The sequence below is a fragment of the Hypanus sabinus genome, chromosome 1, assembly GCF_030144855.1.
Source record: "Hypanus sabinus isolate sHypSab1 chromosome 1, sHypSab1.hap1, whole genome shotgun sequence".
Classification (NCBI taxonomy): Eukaryota; Metazoa; Chordata; class Chondrichthyes; order Myliobatiformes; family Dasyatidae; genus Hypanus; species Hypanus sabinus.
In genome coordinates, this window is record NC_082706.1 from 108,245,995 (window position 1) to 108,263,837 (window position 17,843).

General features: G+C 41.4%; 1 protein-coding gene across 2 annotated transcripts in view; it reads right to left on the reverse strand.

The window, feature by feature from the left end:
• The window catches only part of nbeal2 (neurobeachin-like 2), a 221,302-nt gene that overhangs the window by 115,171 nt on the left and 88,288 nt on the right, over positions 1-17,843 (reverse strand). For both annotated transcript variants that reach the window (XM_059973955.1, XM_059973948.1), the window contains exons 4-9: positions 11,977-12,058; positions 6,370-6,497; positions 3,800-3,882; positions 2,312-2,397; positions 878-1,184; positions 25-131 (exon numbers count right to left, since the gene is read on the reverse strand). In XM_059973955.1, coding sequence (XP_059829938.1) covers positions 25-131; positions 878-1,184; positions 2,312-2,397; positions 3,800-3,882; positions 6,370-6,497; positions 11,977-12,058 — 793 coding nt within the window. The remainder of the gene's footprint in view (positions 1-24; positions 132-877; positions 1,185-2,311; positions 2,398-3,799; positions 3,883-6,369; positions 6,498-11,976; positions 12,059-17,843) is intronic.

Here is a 17,843-nt window from a genome sequence, read left to right on the forward strand (position 1 = left end):
ACCCGCTCAGTAAGCTGTCCATACCTTGCTGTTCTGGATGAGTCTGATGATGTGCTCAAAGCAGTTGTTATTAAGGAACATGGCTTGAAGCACAGGGCGATCCTTACAGTTCAACATTTCAGAGATAGCACCTGTAACATAAAAAGCTCAGTTTGGTTTTTATAACCATATAACAATCACAGCACGGAAACAGGCCATCTCGATCCTCCTAGTCCGTGCCGAACTCTTAATCTCACCTAGTCCCACCTACCTGCACTCAGCCCATAACCCTCCACTCCCTTCCTGTCCATATACCTATCCAATTTTACCTTAAATGACACAACTGAACTGGCCTCTACTACTTCTACAGGAAGCTCATTCCACACAGCCATCACTCTCTGGGTAAAGAAATACCCCCTCGTGTTTCCCTTAAACTTCTGCCCCATAACTCTCAAATCATGTCAAATTTTGTCACCTCTGCAGATGAAAAGACAGCATGACATCCACGACAGCTGAGCTGCCAACCATTTTGCTTGGAATTAAAATATTGGAACTGACCATAAAAGAAAATAGCCTATCTAATTCATCCATGTTACATCACAATTCTATAATGATACACCAAAAGTGCAGCTCTAGAGTAATCAATGTAATTACAGGCTCAAATTTGACACACGTCATGAAGAGCGTTAGAAACCTTAAGTAAACCATTAGTTACAACTACCATGTGTACTAAGTGTATGTATGTACTAAACTCTCACTTTTTTTTCCTTTAATTTTTGCATCAATACCATTTGCTTTCCAAGAAGAATTAACTTCTTGTACATTGAAACAATGCTTCCAAATATTGGCTTTGATTTTTCCCTTTTAGATATGAAAATATGAAAGCATCTTCACTTACTGAGCATGTTGATCCGTAGTGTGATGAACCCATCCTCAAGCCGGGTTTTTGTTCCCTCCTCCAGCACGGGCACGGGCCGGTCAGCATTCAACAACTTAAAGTAACCTTCCAAAATTGTCTTAATCTCCACTTGCCTCTGGTCAAGACTACTGGCATGAAGAATGTGGGTCATTGAAATCAGGCACTTTAAGGCAACGTGCAGTGGTCTGGTGTCCTTCGGCTCCTGAGTTCCTGTGTCACACGAGGTCCTGAGAACCAGCATGAGAGCCTCAACTGAGGTGGAGGTGATGGCAAGAAGTGCATTTTGCTGTACGAGAAGAGTCAGATGCAGATTTAAGTTATGCATCAGGCAGGTTAAATTCAACTGAATAAATTTCTTTAAGTGGAGTGATGCACTCAGTCATTCCACCATGCATTTCCACCAACACTTGATGTGGTTGGGTATCCACTCAGACAACGTTCCCTGTGTGGCTGATTAGGCAGCACATACTTAGTCACTGAGCTGACAGGAAAGGACACGACAACTGTTAGCAGCAAAGGAGCTCAGTGGGTTGAACAGTATCTGTGGGGTTGGGCTGGGAGAGGGATTGTTGACATTTCAGGTCAAAACAGTGCATTAGAAGTGAGAGTGGAAAGAGGAAATAGCTAATATAAAAAGACAGGGGGAGTGGTGAGGCAGAGGTCTGAGGTAGCTAGTGGATAGAGGGGGGTGCAAGGGAGTGTTGAAGGATGACTGACTGATTGAGCTGGATAGGGTGGAATTCACCTCTGCTGAGAGGAAGACATGGAAAGTGAGGCGTGTTTTCTGGGGTTTTGTCATGGGCAATGCAAAACTTTGATTTTTGAACACACACATATGCAAGAGTGCCTGTGTTCAATCACTGAGGTCAGAGTGACTTTGGTTCTGGAATGGAAGTGAAGGAGCTTGGACTGCTTCCCATTTTTATTGTAGAGTTGTTCTGCTTCAGTGTAAAGCTTGTTGGAGGTGATGAACATTGCAATAAGAAAGATTGATGGGACTGATGGAAAGTGTGGAATTGTGAACCAGGAGGTAAATCTAGCAGCAGACTAGAACAATCATGTGTTGTTTCTTATATCTTCCCATCATGTAGGAGTTCATTCGGCCCATTGAATCTGTGTCAGTTCTCAAAGTAATTCCATTCCCTCACTTACAGTATTTTCCTGTAATCCATTTTCTCAGATGGTTATTGACTCTGCAGATTCTCCTACAACCACTATTTATAGCTGACTATTAACCTACCAACCTGCAAGTCTTTGGGGTGTGAGAGGAAGTCAGGGAACCAGAGGGAAAATACAGAAGTGAAAGGTCTTGTCCTCTCTCTAGGAAGTGAGTGAGGAACACAGCACCAACAAAAAATACTTTTTCTTTATATTAGTTAAGTTTTCAGTTTGGAATGACTGCTCAAGTTTTACCTTACTCCCACTGATAATGGCTCCATAAAGATATATCAGCCGCAGTTGAATCATCTTTGGCAAGCTCTGACTGTTCTGGAAACTTTCTACAAGATCATGAAAACAAAGAAATTTATAAGTTAGAGTAGTACCAAATGGGAAAGTTGTATTTGTACAATATTCCCATATCTTTCAGGGCTTTAAAGTACAACCATGGGAGAAATTAACCTCAATAATTATAGTCTATTTCTATTGAACAAACAAGTCCTCCAATTGGAAATAGATTCTGCAGAATGTACAGAAGTTGAAGGTAATTTTGATACTGGTAGAAGGGTAAATTGTACAAACTCTTTTATTATCTCTCAATTGTCAACTTCACTTAAGTCAATGGGAACTAAAACAAAAGGACCGAAGAGATGTATAAAGGATGATGCCCATAGAGCCAGAAAACCGTAAGTCATAAGGCACAGAAACAGGCTGTTCAGCCCAACTGATCCATGTTGACCAAGATGCCCCATTCAAGTTAGTCCCATTTGCAAGATTTCTAAATGTTTCCAATCCATGTACCTAACGAACTGTTTTTGTACCTGCAGTACCTCAACCACTTCCTCTAGCAGATCATTCCACCATCACACCCTTTATGTAAGAATTTCCAGCATCTGCAGATTTCCTGGAGTTTGCTCTTTATGTAAGAGAGTTCTTTTTGTTTTTACACAAAGGGTGGTCCGTGCTTTTGAGTCCACAATTCCCCAATTCTGGGGAAAGGTCTGTGAGTGTATTCTATCTATGCCCCTGGTGCTATTATTCACTTCTATCACCACTCAGTGTCCTATGCTCCACAGAATAGAGTCTTCGCCTGGCCAACCTCTTCCTGTCCTTCAAGTCCTGGCAGCATTTTTGTAAATCTGTTCTGCATTCTTTCCAATTTAATAACGTCTTTCCTATAGTAGGGCAACCAAAACCGAACATAATACTCCAAGTGCATCCCCACCAGCATCCAGTACAACTGCACCATGACCTCCCGATTTATGTAACCAATCTTCCGGTTTCCTTTCTCATGTCACACACATCAGAACAAACATTTCAGGTTAATTTTAAGTGAATAATGCTAGAAAATCCAGAGTCTGTTTTATATCACTTCAGTGATCTACATAACGCTATTATGGTGCTACTACACAGGCTCAATTCCGCTGCTGTCTTTCAGGAAACTGTACATCCTCCCCTTGACTTTTGCATTTGCTCTGGGTGCTCCGGTTTCCTACCACATCCCAAAGAAATCTGCTTTAGTATATCAGTTGGCCATATGTGTGTAATTGGATAGCACAGGCTCATTGGGCTGAAGGGCCTGCCTGATTCAGGGTTATAAGGTCAGTCAGCATTTTGAAGCTGGTGAAGCCACCTCCTTCTGTTTGTGACAATGACTGTATATCACAGTCCCAGCACCCTTATTCTGACCAAACAATACCTTCTCAGCTATTTCCTTCGGTCAATACGACCTCTTCTACTTACCATGGAAGAATGGATTGAATTCCTGAGGTAAAACAGCTGGCGCAAACTTGTATTTACTCCTTTCCATCGTACTGATAATCTCCCTGAAACCAAACAGGAGTGCAGAGTTAGGAGTTTGGATAAACAGCCGCGCGATGCAGGCAGATCAATGACCCTGCTCACAGACCTGCTGATGAAGGAAGGCTGTGGGTTAAGATTCCACCTCCTCACCAACAGTCAAAGCCACTATATTCTATTCCATCATCAAGAGCATGGCAGTTAATCCTTTGTAGCACTGACTTTATATCAAATCCAAGAGACAGGACAACGATGTGGCACTCCCAGCCCATTGGGGGATTTGATAGATCACTGTTTTAGTGAGGGAAGAACAAATACGTTTCAATTAACCCTTCAATCTCCTGAATTTTCTTTCCCTTTTGCAACAATTAGTCAGTAAGCATGTCTGAAAAGCAGAGGAGGAGGAAGAGAGGCAGTTCTGCTAGGGTTAGAGGCTTTCACCCCACTATTTACCCAGCCTTGGTACACTTCACCTGATATCCTTACCAAACAAAACATTAATCTCACTCCAAAGACCTCAGCCTTTCCAGCAGGAGGAACAAGATTTCAGGATTTCCATGCATCAGGATAACTTCACATTCATGTTTGTGAAGAAAAAGCTTTTCAGGATGTATATTGTATACATTTCTCTGACATTAAATTGGACCTTCGAACCTTTGAACTGGCCTCGCTATCTTAATAGTACCTCACTTATCAGCCCAGGAATGAGAGCTCGATTGGAACTGACATTAAAAAAAGTTTTTGTACCATTGTACATAAATAGTCATTCCAGTCAGTGCTGCTCGGTCAGGGGCCAGGCACAGTCCCCACCCTCCACTGGCATTCTCGCCACAATGAATCGCCCACAACACAGTGTGGAGAAGCTGTCTGTGAGGCATGGCAAACCATGCAACCAGCCCACATTGCAGACTGGAATTCAGGGTACAACTAGGCCAACCTGGTGAGCATGGGCTGACAGTACTCACCACATGCAGAAAGACCAGCATCCCCTCATCTATCTCACCACTTTGTTGGATGCAATGGAACTGAGCATTCTTGAGCTGGTGACCAGTGTGAAGTCTCTGGGCTTGAGACAGCTATGCAAACATGCAAACGGACAGCAGCATCCATCACTTTCAACAGAGCTGATGAGAGAGTCTGTCGAATTTGCAGTAACACACACACACACTAACACACAACGCTGGAAGAACTCAGCGAGCAGGTCAGGCAGCATCTATGGAGGGGAATAAATAGTTGCATTTCGGGCGGAAATCTTTCATCAGGGCCCTTATCAGATCTCAATCTGAAAACCTGAAGCCTGTGAGGTGTTAATGATCTGTGTCAGGCTCCTGGAACAGCAACTGGTCCCCAGGCAGCATGCAGCTTGAGCTAATTTTAACTACAGGATGGGACCTACACCAAAGTGTAGTCAATGAAGAGGGCTGCACTGAATCAGAGCTTTATAGAACTAAGCAAGGTACCTTCCTCCAGATTGCACACCAGAGGAATTAGTTTTCCAACAACTAACCTGTCAAAGCTGCTGCTTATTTTTAACATCATTGAAAGAACTTCAATTGCATATATTTTCTCACTGAGCTCTGATTGAAAAAATCAATTTCTCCCCCAAACTGAAACACGATAACAACCATCTTGTAAGTCTGTACAGGTCACTTTGACCAGGATGAAATGCCTTGCATCCTCACACAATTTTTCTATCATGGTGCATGCCACGAAGTTATTTCCCGTGCATTTCAGAGGAACTTGGCCCATATTTCTTGGGAAAACTTAAGTTTTTTTGTGATGGCTAGGGTGGTCTGCCAGATGTCAATTACTTCTCTGTAATCCCTCAGCAGAACCACCATTCCCACCCTTCTAACACACACCTGGCATGACTCCAACCACTAGCTCCCCACTAATTCTGACTCTAACTGTTCCTCCTCACCAAACCATAGATCCTCTTCACCCCACTCCTAGATGATGGATTGCGTGGCTGGTCACCCCAAGCCCCAAGTCCATGCTTGGAACAGAATATTTGGCAATCTCAAAAACTTCAGTTGTTTAATTTAACACTTGCAGTGAGGGTCCTGGATTTTGTGCCTCCTCAACCTTTCAAACTCAAGAAACAACAAATTCAGAAACAATTACTGTTCAGTTCTTTTTGCATTTGAATGATTGGTTGCATGTGATTGTCTCAACTCTCAATTCAGGGTACCAAGAAAAACCAGAGGAAATAAAAGGAAAAGGGTGATAAATAGGCAAAACAAATTAATTAAATAAGGATTTGACAGTGGACATGAAGGTGGCTTTCCAAAGCCAGTAATCAAAGGAAAGCGGAATTACAAAGTGAATTTCACTGGGTCACAGAGAGAGGTCTGATGAAAAGGGGAAGCAAGCATTTATTTGGAAGGGCTGGGCAGTCAGAGTTCTAAACTAACTTGGATTAACAGTATAAATGAAATGGAAGATTGTCAAGCACAGCATGAGAGAACATCTATTAATGAACAGAAAGTCGCATCCGCATTGTACCTACTTACCCGCCCAATTGTCGCCTCCAGATCTGATATGGATCGAAGAGGCATTCACACAAGTGCAGTGCATACACGGTCAATTGTTCAACCTCTGAGGTGGCTGGTAAATGTCTCTTTTGTGTTTCATTCTTTAGCTAGGAAGAGAGAGGAATGAAATAAAAAAGTAAACAACTGGTAGCAGAAGACCATAATACATGGGGCAGAATTAGGCCATTAGGCCCATTGAGTCTGCTCCGCCATTCCATCATGGCAGATTTATTATCCCCTCTTATTCTTCTGCCTTTGCCCCCTAACTTTTTAATGCCCTAAATAATAAAGAACAAATCAACTTCTTCTTTAAATATACCAAATGACTTGGCCTGTCAGTGGCAATGAATTCCACAGACTCACCTCCCTCTGGCTAAAGAAATTCCTCCTCATCCCTGTTTTAAAGGAACATCCCTCCAGTCTGAGGTTGTGCCCCCTGGTTCTAGCCTCTGCCACAATGGGAAACATCCTCTCCACGCAGGCCTTTCACAGAAGTCTTTCTACAAAACATCTACATGGGTATTTTTAGAATTACATTCCTAAAATTGTAGGTTCAAGAGATGTGCACTGGGTTACGGAACATACAAATAGTCATGGTAAGTTTTTGCATTCTAGCAATAAACATCAGTTATCATTTATGAAAAACATGTCATACAGCTCCCAATGTCTTTGCTGGTGTCTATAATCCAACGGGTGACATTTCACATCTAACTTCAAAAATATTTCAATTTCTTTCTCATATTATCTTATGACACAGGAACCCATTCCATCCCTCATCTATACCGTTTCTCAGAACATTCCCATGACATATCTTCTCTCTCTGTCTCTCTCTCTCTCACACACAAACACACATCACTCACTCCAATTACCCCATTAACCCACCTACACCAGGGGCAAATCACAGCAGCTAGCTAAGCCACCAGAATATATTTTAAGATGCTGGGAAAATTAACAGATTATCTAGAGGGAACTACCCTCATACTGGGAGAATGAAGAATCTCCACATAGACTGACCGAAGAACAGGATTGAACAGAATCATAAAGGCAATGCAGATACTGACACAGAAGGAAACCAACAACTCCTGAGGGAGCAACGTCATTAGTTCCAATATTTCTTTCCTTATTTTCCCCAACCTTCCAAAACTCACTCTTTCTGAGATACTCATTAACTATCAACATTTGACTGATTTTGCCATTAACCTACACAAGGCCAAACACAAGGTAGCCAATTAACCCACCAGCATGTCTTGGGGATGTGGAATGAAAGTAGAGCTCCCAATGGAAACTAACTGGATCTTAGTGAGAACCTGCAGACTCTTCACAGACCTTCCAAATTCTGCTTAATGCTATCTTGCTTCAGATTGGATGGAAAGTTGGAGGGGAAATCACTAGGGGAGCTTCTATGCATCTACCATGCCTGCCTGAGAGATTGAGAGGTGCTTTTGAAGTCACCTGGATGAATAACTGCCATGCACACAATGGCTACAATCTAGCAGAGGTAGAGAGAATTAATAGGACAGGCTGAACCACTCTCTGGTAAAGATGTTCCTCTTGAATTCCCTACTTGATTTCTTGGTGACTATCTTACATCTATGGATCCTAGCTCTGATCTTGCATAAACCTTTTTATATTTATTTTATCAAATATTATCATAATCTTAAGAGCACTATCATAGAAAGATAGAGGGTTATCATGGATGAGTGGGGCTACAGGATATGTTTCCATACTGTAAAGCCCTGAATATTCTATCCAGTCACACTTCTGATTTTTCCTTCTTTTCCCATATGTTTTACTTGTTTTCCATCGACTTTTGAATTTTAGGAATCCAAATTTAGAAATAAAGCCTTGTTTCTATGTAGCCTCAGTACCCTGCACTGGTACTTAGGATCTGTGCATTGCCATCTCAAATCTTTTGGCTCATCCCCTCTTAGATACTTTTTCTAAGTACCATGTAGCCCTCACATTCTTCATACCGGATTGTTTCCCCTCACCAACACTGAAGTTCAGTGGGCACATAGAACAAGAATTAGATTTACTATCATTGATATTGTCATGAAACTTCTTCTTTGGCAGCAGTACAGTGCAATACATAATGAATAAATAACAGTGCAAAAACAGCAAAAATAGTGAAGTGGTGTTCATGAGCTCAATGACTTTAGAAATATGGTGAGGAAGGGGAGGAAGCTGTTCCTAAAGATGCTCTTTATTGAGCATAGCTCGGCATTCAATGTTATTAACCCCCCCCCCCACAAAAAAACGAATCAATTCTTCAATATCTTGGCCTCAATCTTATGCAACTGGATCCTCAATTTCCTCACTTGCAGACCCCAGTCAGTTTGGATTGGCAACAACAACTCCTCCACAATTTCCATCAGCACAGGTGCACCACAAGGCTATGCCTGCTCTACTTGCTTTATACCTCAGGTTTAGCACAGCTCCGATGCCGTATATGTTTGCTGACAACACCACTGTCGTGGGCCAAATCAAATATGATGATGAATCCACATATGGAAGTAAGTTTGAAAATCTGGCTGAGTAGTGCCACACCAACAACCTCTCACTCAAGACCACGGAGATGATTGTTGACTTCAGTAGGAGGAAGCCAGAGGTCCATCAGCCAGTTCCCATCGGGGGAACAAAGAGGGAGTGTGTCACAACTTTAAATTTCTCGGTGTTATCACTTCAGTGGATCTGTCTTGGTTTCAGCATGCTAGTGCCATTATGAAGAAAGCATAGCATCGCCTCGACTTCCTTAGACATGTGCAAAGATTTGGCATGACATCTATAATATTGACAAACTTCAACAGATGTGTGGTGGAGAGTATATTGACTGGCTGCATTACAGCCTGGTATGGAATGCCCTGGAACAGAAAGTCCTACTAAAAGTAATGCATATGGCCTAGCCCATCACAGGTAAAAGCCTCGCCACCATTGAGCACATCTACATAGACAGCTGTCATAGGAAAGGAGCATCCATCATCAAAGACCCCCACCACCCAGCCCATGCTCTCTTCTCACTGCTGCTTTGAGGAAGGTGGTACAGGAGCCTCAGGACCCACACTCAGGACCCACATAACAGTTATTAACCCTCAACCATCAGACTCTTGAACCAGTGGACATAACTTCACTCACCACATCACTGAAATATTTCCACAACCTATGGACTCACTTTCAAGGACTCTTCATCTCATATTCTCAATATTTATTGCTTATTTATGTATTATTTCTCTTTGTATTTTCACAGTTTGCTGTCTTTTGCATTTTGGTTTTTTTTTTGTCTGTCCAGTTGGGTGAGGTCTTTCATTGATTCTATTGTGTTTCTTGGATTTACTGTGTATAAACAAATCTCAGTGTTGTATATGATGACATATACTCTATGTACTTCGATAATAAATTTACTTTGAACCTTGAACATCACAAATCTTCTCAAACTCCTAATGAAATATGGTCACTGGCATGCCTGCTACATAACTGCATCAATATGTTGGGCGCAGTTTAGATCTTCAAAGATGTTGACACTCAGGAACTTGAAACTGCTCACCCTTTCCACTGCTGATCCTTTGATAAGGAAAGAGGTGTGTTCTGACTTCCCCTTCCTGAAATCCACAATCAATTTCTAGCCCTGACTGCCATTGAGTGCAAGTTTTTATGTTGTGACATCACTCAACCAGCTGATCTAACTCACTCTGTAGGCCTCCTTGTCACCATCTGAGATTCTGCCAACAGTTGTGTCATTGGCAAATCTATAGATGGAGTTTGAGTAAGGAGAAAGTAGAGCAGTGGGCCAAGCATACATCCTTGATGTGCAGTTGTGTGGATTGTCAGTGAGGAGATGTTATTTCCAACTTACACTGATCGTAGTCCCCCAATGAGGAAGTCAAGGATCCAGTTGCAGAGAGAGATAGAGACCCAGGTTTTGAAACTTGTTGATTAGTTTTGAGGGCGTGACGGTGTTGAATGCTGAGGTGTAATCAATGAACAGCAGTCTGATGTAGGTTTTGCTGTTGTCCGGGTGAGTGGAGAGCCAGTGAGACTGCACCTGTTGTAGACCTATTGTATTAGTCTATCCTTATATCATTTCTACAATTTTATTAACAACTTCCTTGATTTTGAAGTTTTCCTTTCATCACAGCCATAAATTGACCTCATCTATAAATGTACAAATAGTGCTTCTTGTTTGCAAGATCAGATTATTCACCATGTCAATACAGCACCATTCCTTTTATTTTGAACCCATCTAAACTCCTTCCCAAATTAACAATATTTCTGATGCAGTCCTGTATTTATTGATGAACTTACAATGGCCCTGGTTCTCGCCTGTATTTCTTTTGCTGTTGAAGTGAATGTAGAATACTATTCCAAGCTGAAAATACAGCTTTAGTTTATCTGTCTTGTCGATTTCCTACAACAGTTACCGTGCACTCATCTAAGCTGACAATGCCAATTCAGGTCCAAATAAGAAACAATTCACACGACAGCTGGGTTCATGCTGATCTTACTTGCAGATCAAGTAGACATAACATGGCAAATATTCAGATTGAGTACAACAATGGTTTCATTAAAGAAGTAAATGAAAATCACAAAATGCAATACATAGTAGAAAAATTATCTTGATGAAGGGTATTGTTATAATGAAGAATGGTTTGCCACAAATGGCTACTTTAACAGTCCATTTTTTGTTCAAAAGAAATCAACGGTTGCTCCATAAATATTAATGGTCAGAAGGAACAATGAGAATTATTATGTCTGCTCAAGCATAGAAGATTAGGGGAAATTAATTGGAAAATTGGATCAGATAAGGAGAGATAAAATATGAGCAGGGAATGAGCATAAGTAGTGATTTATGCGGAGACAACTAATGGCATAAAATCAATTGTTAATTTTCCTCTAACTGTCCTTGTTAATGTGTTGTAGATCACTGGTTGGAAAGCTGAGTAACTGATGCACATAATTGTAGAATCAAAACATCTACAAAATGAAACAAAACAAAGCTATTTATGTGTGCTCTGATACTAGATCTTTTCTTATTGGATCTATCATTTGAGGTATAATTTTAATGGGCAAGTTAGTAAATGCAGACTTGTCTTTATCCATTTTGATTCCTGGCTCATGGATTATACATGACAAGCTCCAAATTAAGCTCCTGTTATGAAGAAAGGTATGAGAAGGGTAAAAGAAAGATAGTGTTAACTTCAGTTCTTTGGGATTTATTTGGAAAACTTTTCCTTTCATGCAGAACTGCCTGGGGAAATTAATCAACATCTTCCTGTGTCATCTTCTGCCTGAGAAAACTGAGGAAAGCATACTACTCAGATCCCAACACTACATATTCCAGTAGCCATTCCCAGGGAGGAAATTCTGCACCTTTATCCTCACTCTACTGCTCTGAGCAGACAACAATAGAAATGATTGCGGTGATATGTGTTCGAGTCTGCACAGACCCAGTTGATCATTGACAAGAGAACATCTGCAGATGCTGGAAATCCAAGCATTTGATCATTTTTCAGATTCTAAAATAAAATTAATTACAAGTTTTCAAAATGAAGCAAAATAGTTCCCTTCTTAAGCCAAAGAAAGAGGGCTCACCTCAGATGTGCACCCAGCCAACAGGTTAATAACCTCCAGAATGAAGGTTGGAGTGATTTTTGCTTCAATATTTTCAAAATTTCTGTTTGAAGGAAGAAACATATCTGGTTATTAGATATCTTGGGCCAAGGTTCAGTCATACAGAAGTAGATTATAGAACTGAATCCAATCAAGAGTTTCAGATAATTTACAAGCTGAATGATGGACACCATAGAGATACAGTAACCTGCAACACTAGAGCAAGGTATATGTTGTGTAGCTGAATGCAAGTACTCTTGGATGCAAACAAGTAATTTGTTCCTGTTAAAATTCTTTCATTGTTCACAAGCATAAAATCATTCTTGATCCACTGCAAATGGGCATCTTAATATCAAAGGTAATTTTACTTTGAAAAGCTTTCTTGATGCACATTAGAATGATAATCTGGCTCAGCTTTATTAATTCAGTTGAAATTGAGCATACAGATTGTGCAGTCAGCTAAATACAACTGTTAATGAGCATGTTCTTAGTGGTCTCCTGTCACCGACTCAGAAAGTACAGGGGTCAAGTTGTATTTCTGAGGCATGAACACAAAAAAAATCTAAAATGAGATCTCACTGCAGTACTAAATACTGTGCATTCTACAATGTCAGAGCTGCCATTTGTAAATTGAAATCACTTAGATGTATAAAGATGGCATACTCTGAAAACATTCCTTTTTGTTATTCTGATGAACTCATACCCATTCACAAACACAATGGTAATAAATAGCCTTGTCATCACTGTACTGTTATATCTGGGACCTTTTCTGAACTAGTTATGTTGCGTGATTGCTGTTTTCTGGTGCGTTTCTAGAGCTGTAAAAGTTCAAGTATTTAAATGGGGTTTTTATTGGAAAATAGTTTGAGAAGTCCTGGAGCAGATTATTTTCTATTCAACTTTCTGGTCTAGTTCAGGAAAATAGGAAAAATAATAAATCTCTTGAAAGAGGTTATTTGAGTGCAACAAAGGCTGTCTGTGCTGACCTGATTTTCTGCCTAGTTCCATCTACATGCACCTAGACAATAGCCCTCCACCCTCCCCTCATCCATGCATCTATCCAGAATTCTCTTAAAGATTGCAATTGACACGGCATTCACCATCTCTGCTGGCAGCTCATTTCACACTCACATCACCCTTTAAATATAGAAGTTCTGCCTCAGATTCCCCTGAAGTAATTCTTCAATATTTCACCTTTCACCCTTTAGTACAATTGCAGAATTCTGAGATAGGAATTGCAAATTAATTTCTCCTCAGATCAAACTACCAGGAAAATAGATCGGACACAGAGAAAGCCTGAATGGCAAATCGGTTTTCAGAGAGCCTTTGCCAATGAAGCCAGAAAACCTGAAGTTAAATGCCCTTTTGTGTGCTTCCATAATTTTGGAAGTACTCAGAAAACTGGCGTGGATCAGAGAAAAAGGCTAGATAAAGGAATTAAAAAGTTGGTATTTCATAATCAAAGTAGGAATAGGACAAGGGGCTTTTACTTTTAACAAGGGGCTACCCAGGGGTGTGATGTCCAAGTGTGAAACAACATATCTTCCTTCCATGTTGCCGTTGTCACCGCCAAATACCTCACCTTCCTGTTTTGATTTTGAAGCTATCCTGAATCTGGTATACCATCTATACAGAGATGGTATCTATGTATATATATATATATACCATCTATACCATCTAAACAGAGACCAAGACCATCAGCAGAAGTCAGAGACTTTGTCATTCTAAGGAAGTGACTCACTTCTGTCCCCCGATGGATCCTCCATCACTGAAGGGCACAGGCAAAACACAGGAGACTGAACTTTCCACTTACATATTAGTGAACAAAAACTCGACATCAACCAAAACAAAACTGCTTGCTTGAACATTCCATTTCCTCCACCATCTCAGAAAACATCACCCCAATTTAACAAAGTATTTTTGAAAAAATCTCCAAACTGCTAACTTCCAACATCTGGAAAGACCCAGGCATGAAACACAACGACAACATTTTTTCCTCATCACACTTTGAAAAGGATGAGGGAGTGGTGGTAGACATTATCCTCGTGTACCTTAAAAGGTCTTTGACAAGGTCCCACATGGTAGTCTGCTCTGAAAGATGAGATGATACATGATCCAGGGTGAGCTAACCAATTGGATACAAAAATCAGTGAGATAGGAAAGGTCAGAGGGTGATATTGGACAGTTGATATGGAGGTTGGAGGCCTATCTCCAGTGATGTGCCATAGAGACTGACGCTGGGTCCTCTGTTGCTTTGTCATATTTCTTAACAATTTGGATGGAGATGTAAATGCACAACTAGCAAGTTTACAGATGACACTGAAATTGGTTGTTTAGTGGACAGTGAAGAAGGTTGTCTAACTGCATTTAGATCAAATGGGAAAATAGAGACAGGATTGGCTAATGGAATTAACTCAGACAGGTGTGAAGTCTTGCATTTTGGGAAATTAATGCTGGAAGAAGATACACAATTTATTACAGGACCGTGGAGATTAGTGTTAGAACAGAGGTTATAGATGAAAGCGGACAAAGTGGTGAAGAGGGTGTATGGCACCCTTTTCTTCACCAGACAGGACAATTGGGACATCACGCCACAACTGTGCAAGACATTGGTGAGAATACACCAGGGACAGTGCATGTACACTTCCCATCACCTGGGTGTAAAAGGAATGGGATTAAGCTGGAGAAGTTCAGAAAAAGAAATCACAAGTATGTTGCTGTGACTGAAGGGCTTGAGTTACAAGGAGAGATTGGATAGGATCGGACTGATTTCCCAGGAGGGAAGAAAGCCTAGCAGTGCCCCTAATGGAAATTTATAAAATCATGAGGGGCATAGAAAATGTGGATCTTCTGTCTATTTACCAGGGTAGGGGAAAGGTTTATGGTGAGAGGGGAAAGATTTAAAAGGGACTTGAGAAGTAGTTTTTGTCCCCACAGAGTGCGGTAGATGTGTATGTCTATATTTTTTAGTGTGCGTATTTTGTACATTTCAGTTTGCTGATTGGCTTCCTCTGTTGGTTTGACCTCTGCAGCTGTGTACTTGTCTCTGACATTGTGCTCACTTCAGAAAAGGAGCAACAGACAACCATTTGACTTGTTCCTGTGACTCTTCGACAGCTGGCAACTAGGTTCATCAGGAACAGATTAATCAGATTAATCTTCAGGTGTCTGCCTATATGTATCTTGCTGTGACCCTTCGCATATGAGCATCTCTGATGAGAACCATCACTTTTACCAGTGGATTTGGGCGATTCCAAGGTACCATTGTTGAGTCTTATTTTCACTCACAGGTTTAGCAACACTAATGCTTTCAGTCAAAATGGCTTTTTGTTACTGTGAAACATTCCCTTCTTCAGTTGCTGCCTCCCTACTCTCTCCTCCAAGTGAAGCGGCAATGAGGTGGGTCAAGCATGAAGTTTAAGATGCATCAACAGCCCTACTGGTGCAAAGCTAATTGGAGGGTGAGAAGAGAAATGGTATTGAACCTTGAGGTAGCTAAAATAACATTGGTACAGTTATTTCTTCAGGGGCTCTTTTCCCCCAGAGATCTCAGCGGACCCCTTGATAAGCTGGATGATTTTGTAGAATTGATAGATCATAGAGTTGTACAGCATAGTAACAGGTCACAAGGCCCATGGTCACTATGTCGACTAGTGGACATCCATCTATATTACTCCCATCTGTCAGCACCTTGCGTGGCCCAAGTGCTTCACGTGCCTGTTTGCATGCTTTGTAAGGAATGAAAGTGACTCTGCTTCCACCTCTCTCTCAGGCAGTGGATTCCAGCTACTCATCACTCTCTGCGTGTAAAAGGTTCCCCTCAGATCCCCTTTTACCCCTTAGCTTCATTCCTATAGTTTTATCTATGTCAAATATGATGACAATTTCCCCGCACTCCACCCTAACTTACCCTTCATAATTTTCTCTCCCTTAATCATATCCCTTTTTAACCTCCTTGTCTCCAGGGAAAGCAGGCCTAGCTACTCCAATTACTTTACGTAATTAAAATGTTCCATCCCCAGCAAAATCCTATTGAACATCCTCTGTACCCTCTTCAGCACCATCACGTCCTTCCTGCAGTGTGGTTACCAGAACTGCACACAGCTCTGCAGCTGACACTTCATCCATGCTATATAATGTTTGAGCATTATCTCCCTTTTATTTTTAATTCAGTGCCCTGATTAATGAAAGCTAGCATTGCATTTACCTTCTGAACTACAGTACATTGTCTACCTGCACAGTCACCTTGAAGGATCTTTGCACTTTTTCTTCTGTTCCTGATAACTCATTTGGACCCATTCATGGTGCATGTCCCAACCCCAAAATTAGTATACCTTATATTATTCAGGATGAATTTCCACCTGCCATTTCTTAACCCATTTCACCAATATGTCATTATCATGATGTAGTCCAAGGCTATTCTCCACCACCATCAACATCTCTACCAAACTTTGTATCATCTGCAAAGTTATTAGAGGAGATGTTTGATGAAATTACAATACAAAATCTCTCAATTAAAACTAAAGTGAACTATGGCATTTTATATGAAAGTGACTCCTCTGGTGTTCCACGCACAGTGGAGACTCATTACAACACTTCAAATGGAGGCTGCTCAGGAGAGTTAGTTTCCATACTGACGTGACCATGGGACATTCACATCTGCATCAGCCAATCATAAGACAATGGGCTATGTTAATAGGCCTGCATTAGACCAGTCATCAGACAGCAGCCAAGTTATTTTGTCACTTGGCACATCAGGTGTGGTTTTAGGCATATTTGTTCTGTCAATAGTTATGAGTCAGTCCTCACAACACCTAACAAGAGAACATCTCTTGTTAGAGAAAATTTGCAGATGCTGGAAATCCAAGCAACACACACAAAATGCTGGAGGAACTCAGCGGACCAGGCAGTATATACGGAAAAGAGTACAGTCAACGTTTTGGGCTGAGACCCTTCAGCAGGACTGGAGAAAAAAAAATCTGAGGAGTAAAATTAAGCCCTCACCAGTCCTGCTGAAGGGTCTCAGCCTGAAATGTCAACTGTTTACTCTTTTCCATAGATGCTGCCTGGTCTGCTGAGTTCCTCCAGCATTTTATGTGTTCCTCACAACACCAAGTTTGGTTCCTGTGATGGAAATGCTACACCTGCCCATTTACTTCCTCCCCTACTTCAATTCATGGGTCACCAACAGTCCTTCCAGGTGAGACAACACTTCATCTGTGAATCTGTTGGGATCATCTATTGTATCTGGTGCTTCCAATGCAGCCTTCACTACGTTGGTGAGACCCACCGTAAATTGGGGGACCGCTTTGTTGAGTGCCTCCGCTCCATCTGCTTAAAGCGGAATATTCTGGTGGCCAACCATTTTAATTCCTATCCCCCCATTCCTGTTCTGACATACCAGTCCATGGTCTCCTCTTTTGTCATGATGAGGCCATTGCTGGGGTGGAGGAGCAATACTTCATATTCCACCTGGGTAGCCTCCAACCTGATGGCATGAAAATTGATTTCTCCTTCCGGTAATGATTTTCCTCTGACCTCTTCTCCTCATTTACCTATCACCTTCCTCAGTGCCCCTCTTTCTTTCCTTTCACCCAGGGTCCTCTTCCCTTTCCTACCAGGTTCCTTGTTCTCCAGTCCTGGCTTCACCTACCATCTTCTAGCTAGTCCTCCTTCCCCTCCACCCACCTTTTTATTCTGGCATCTTCCCCCCATCATTTCCAGTTCTGAAGAAGGGTCAGCCTGAAACATCAACTATATATTCATTTCAATAGATGCTGCCTGACTTGCTGTGTTCTTCCAAAATCGTGTGTGTTGCTCTGGATTTCCAGCATCTGCAGAATCTCTTG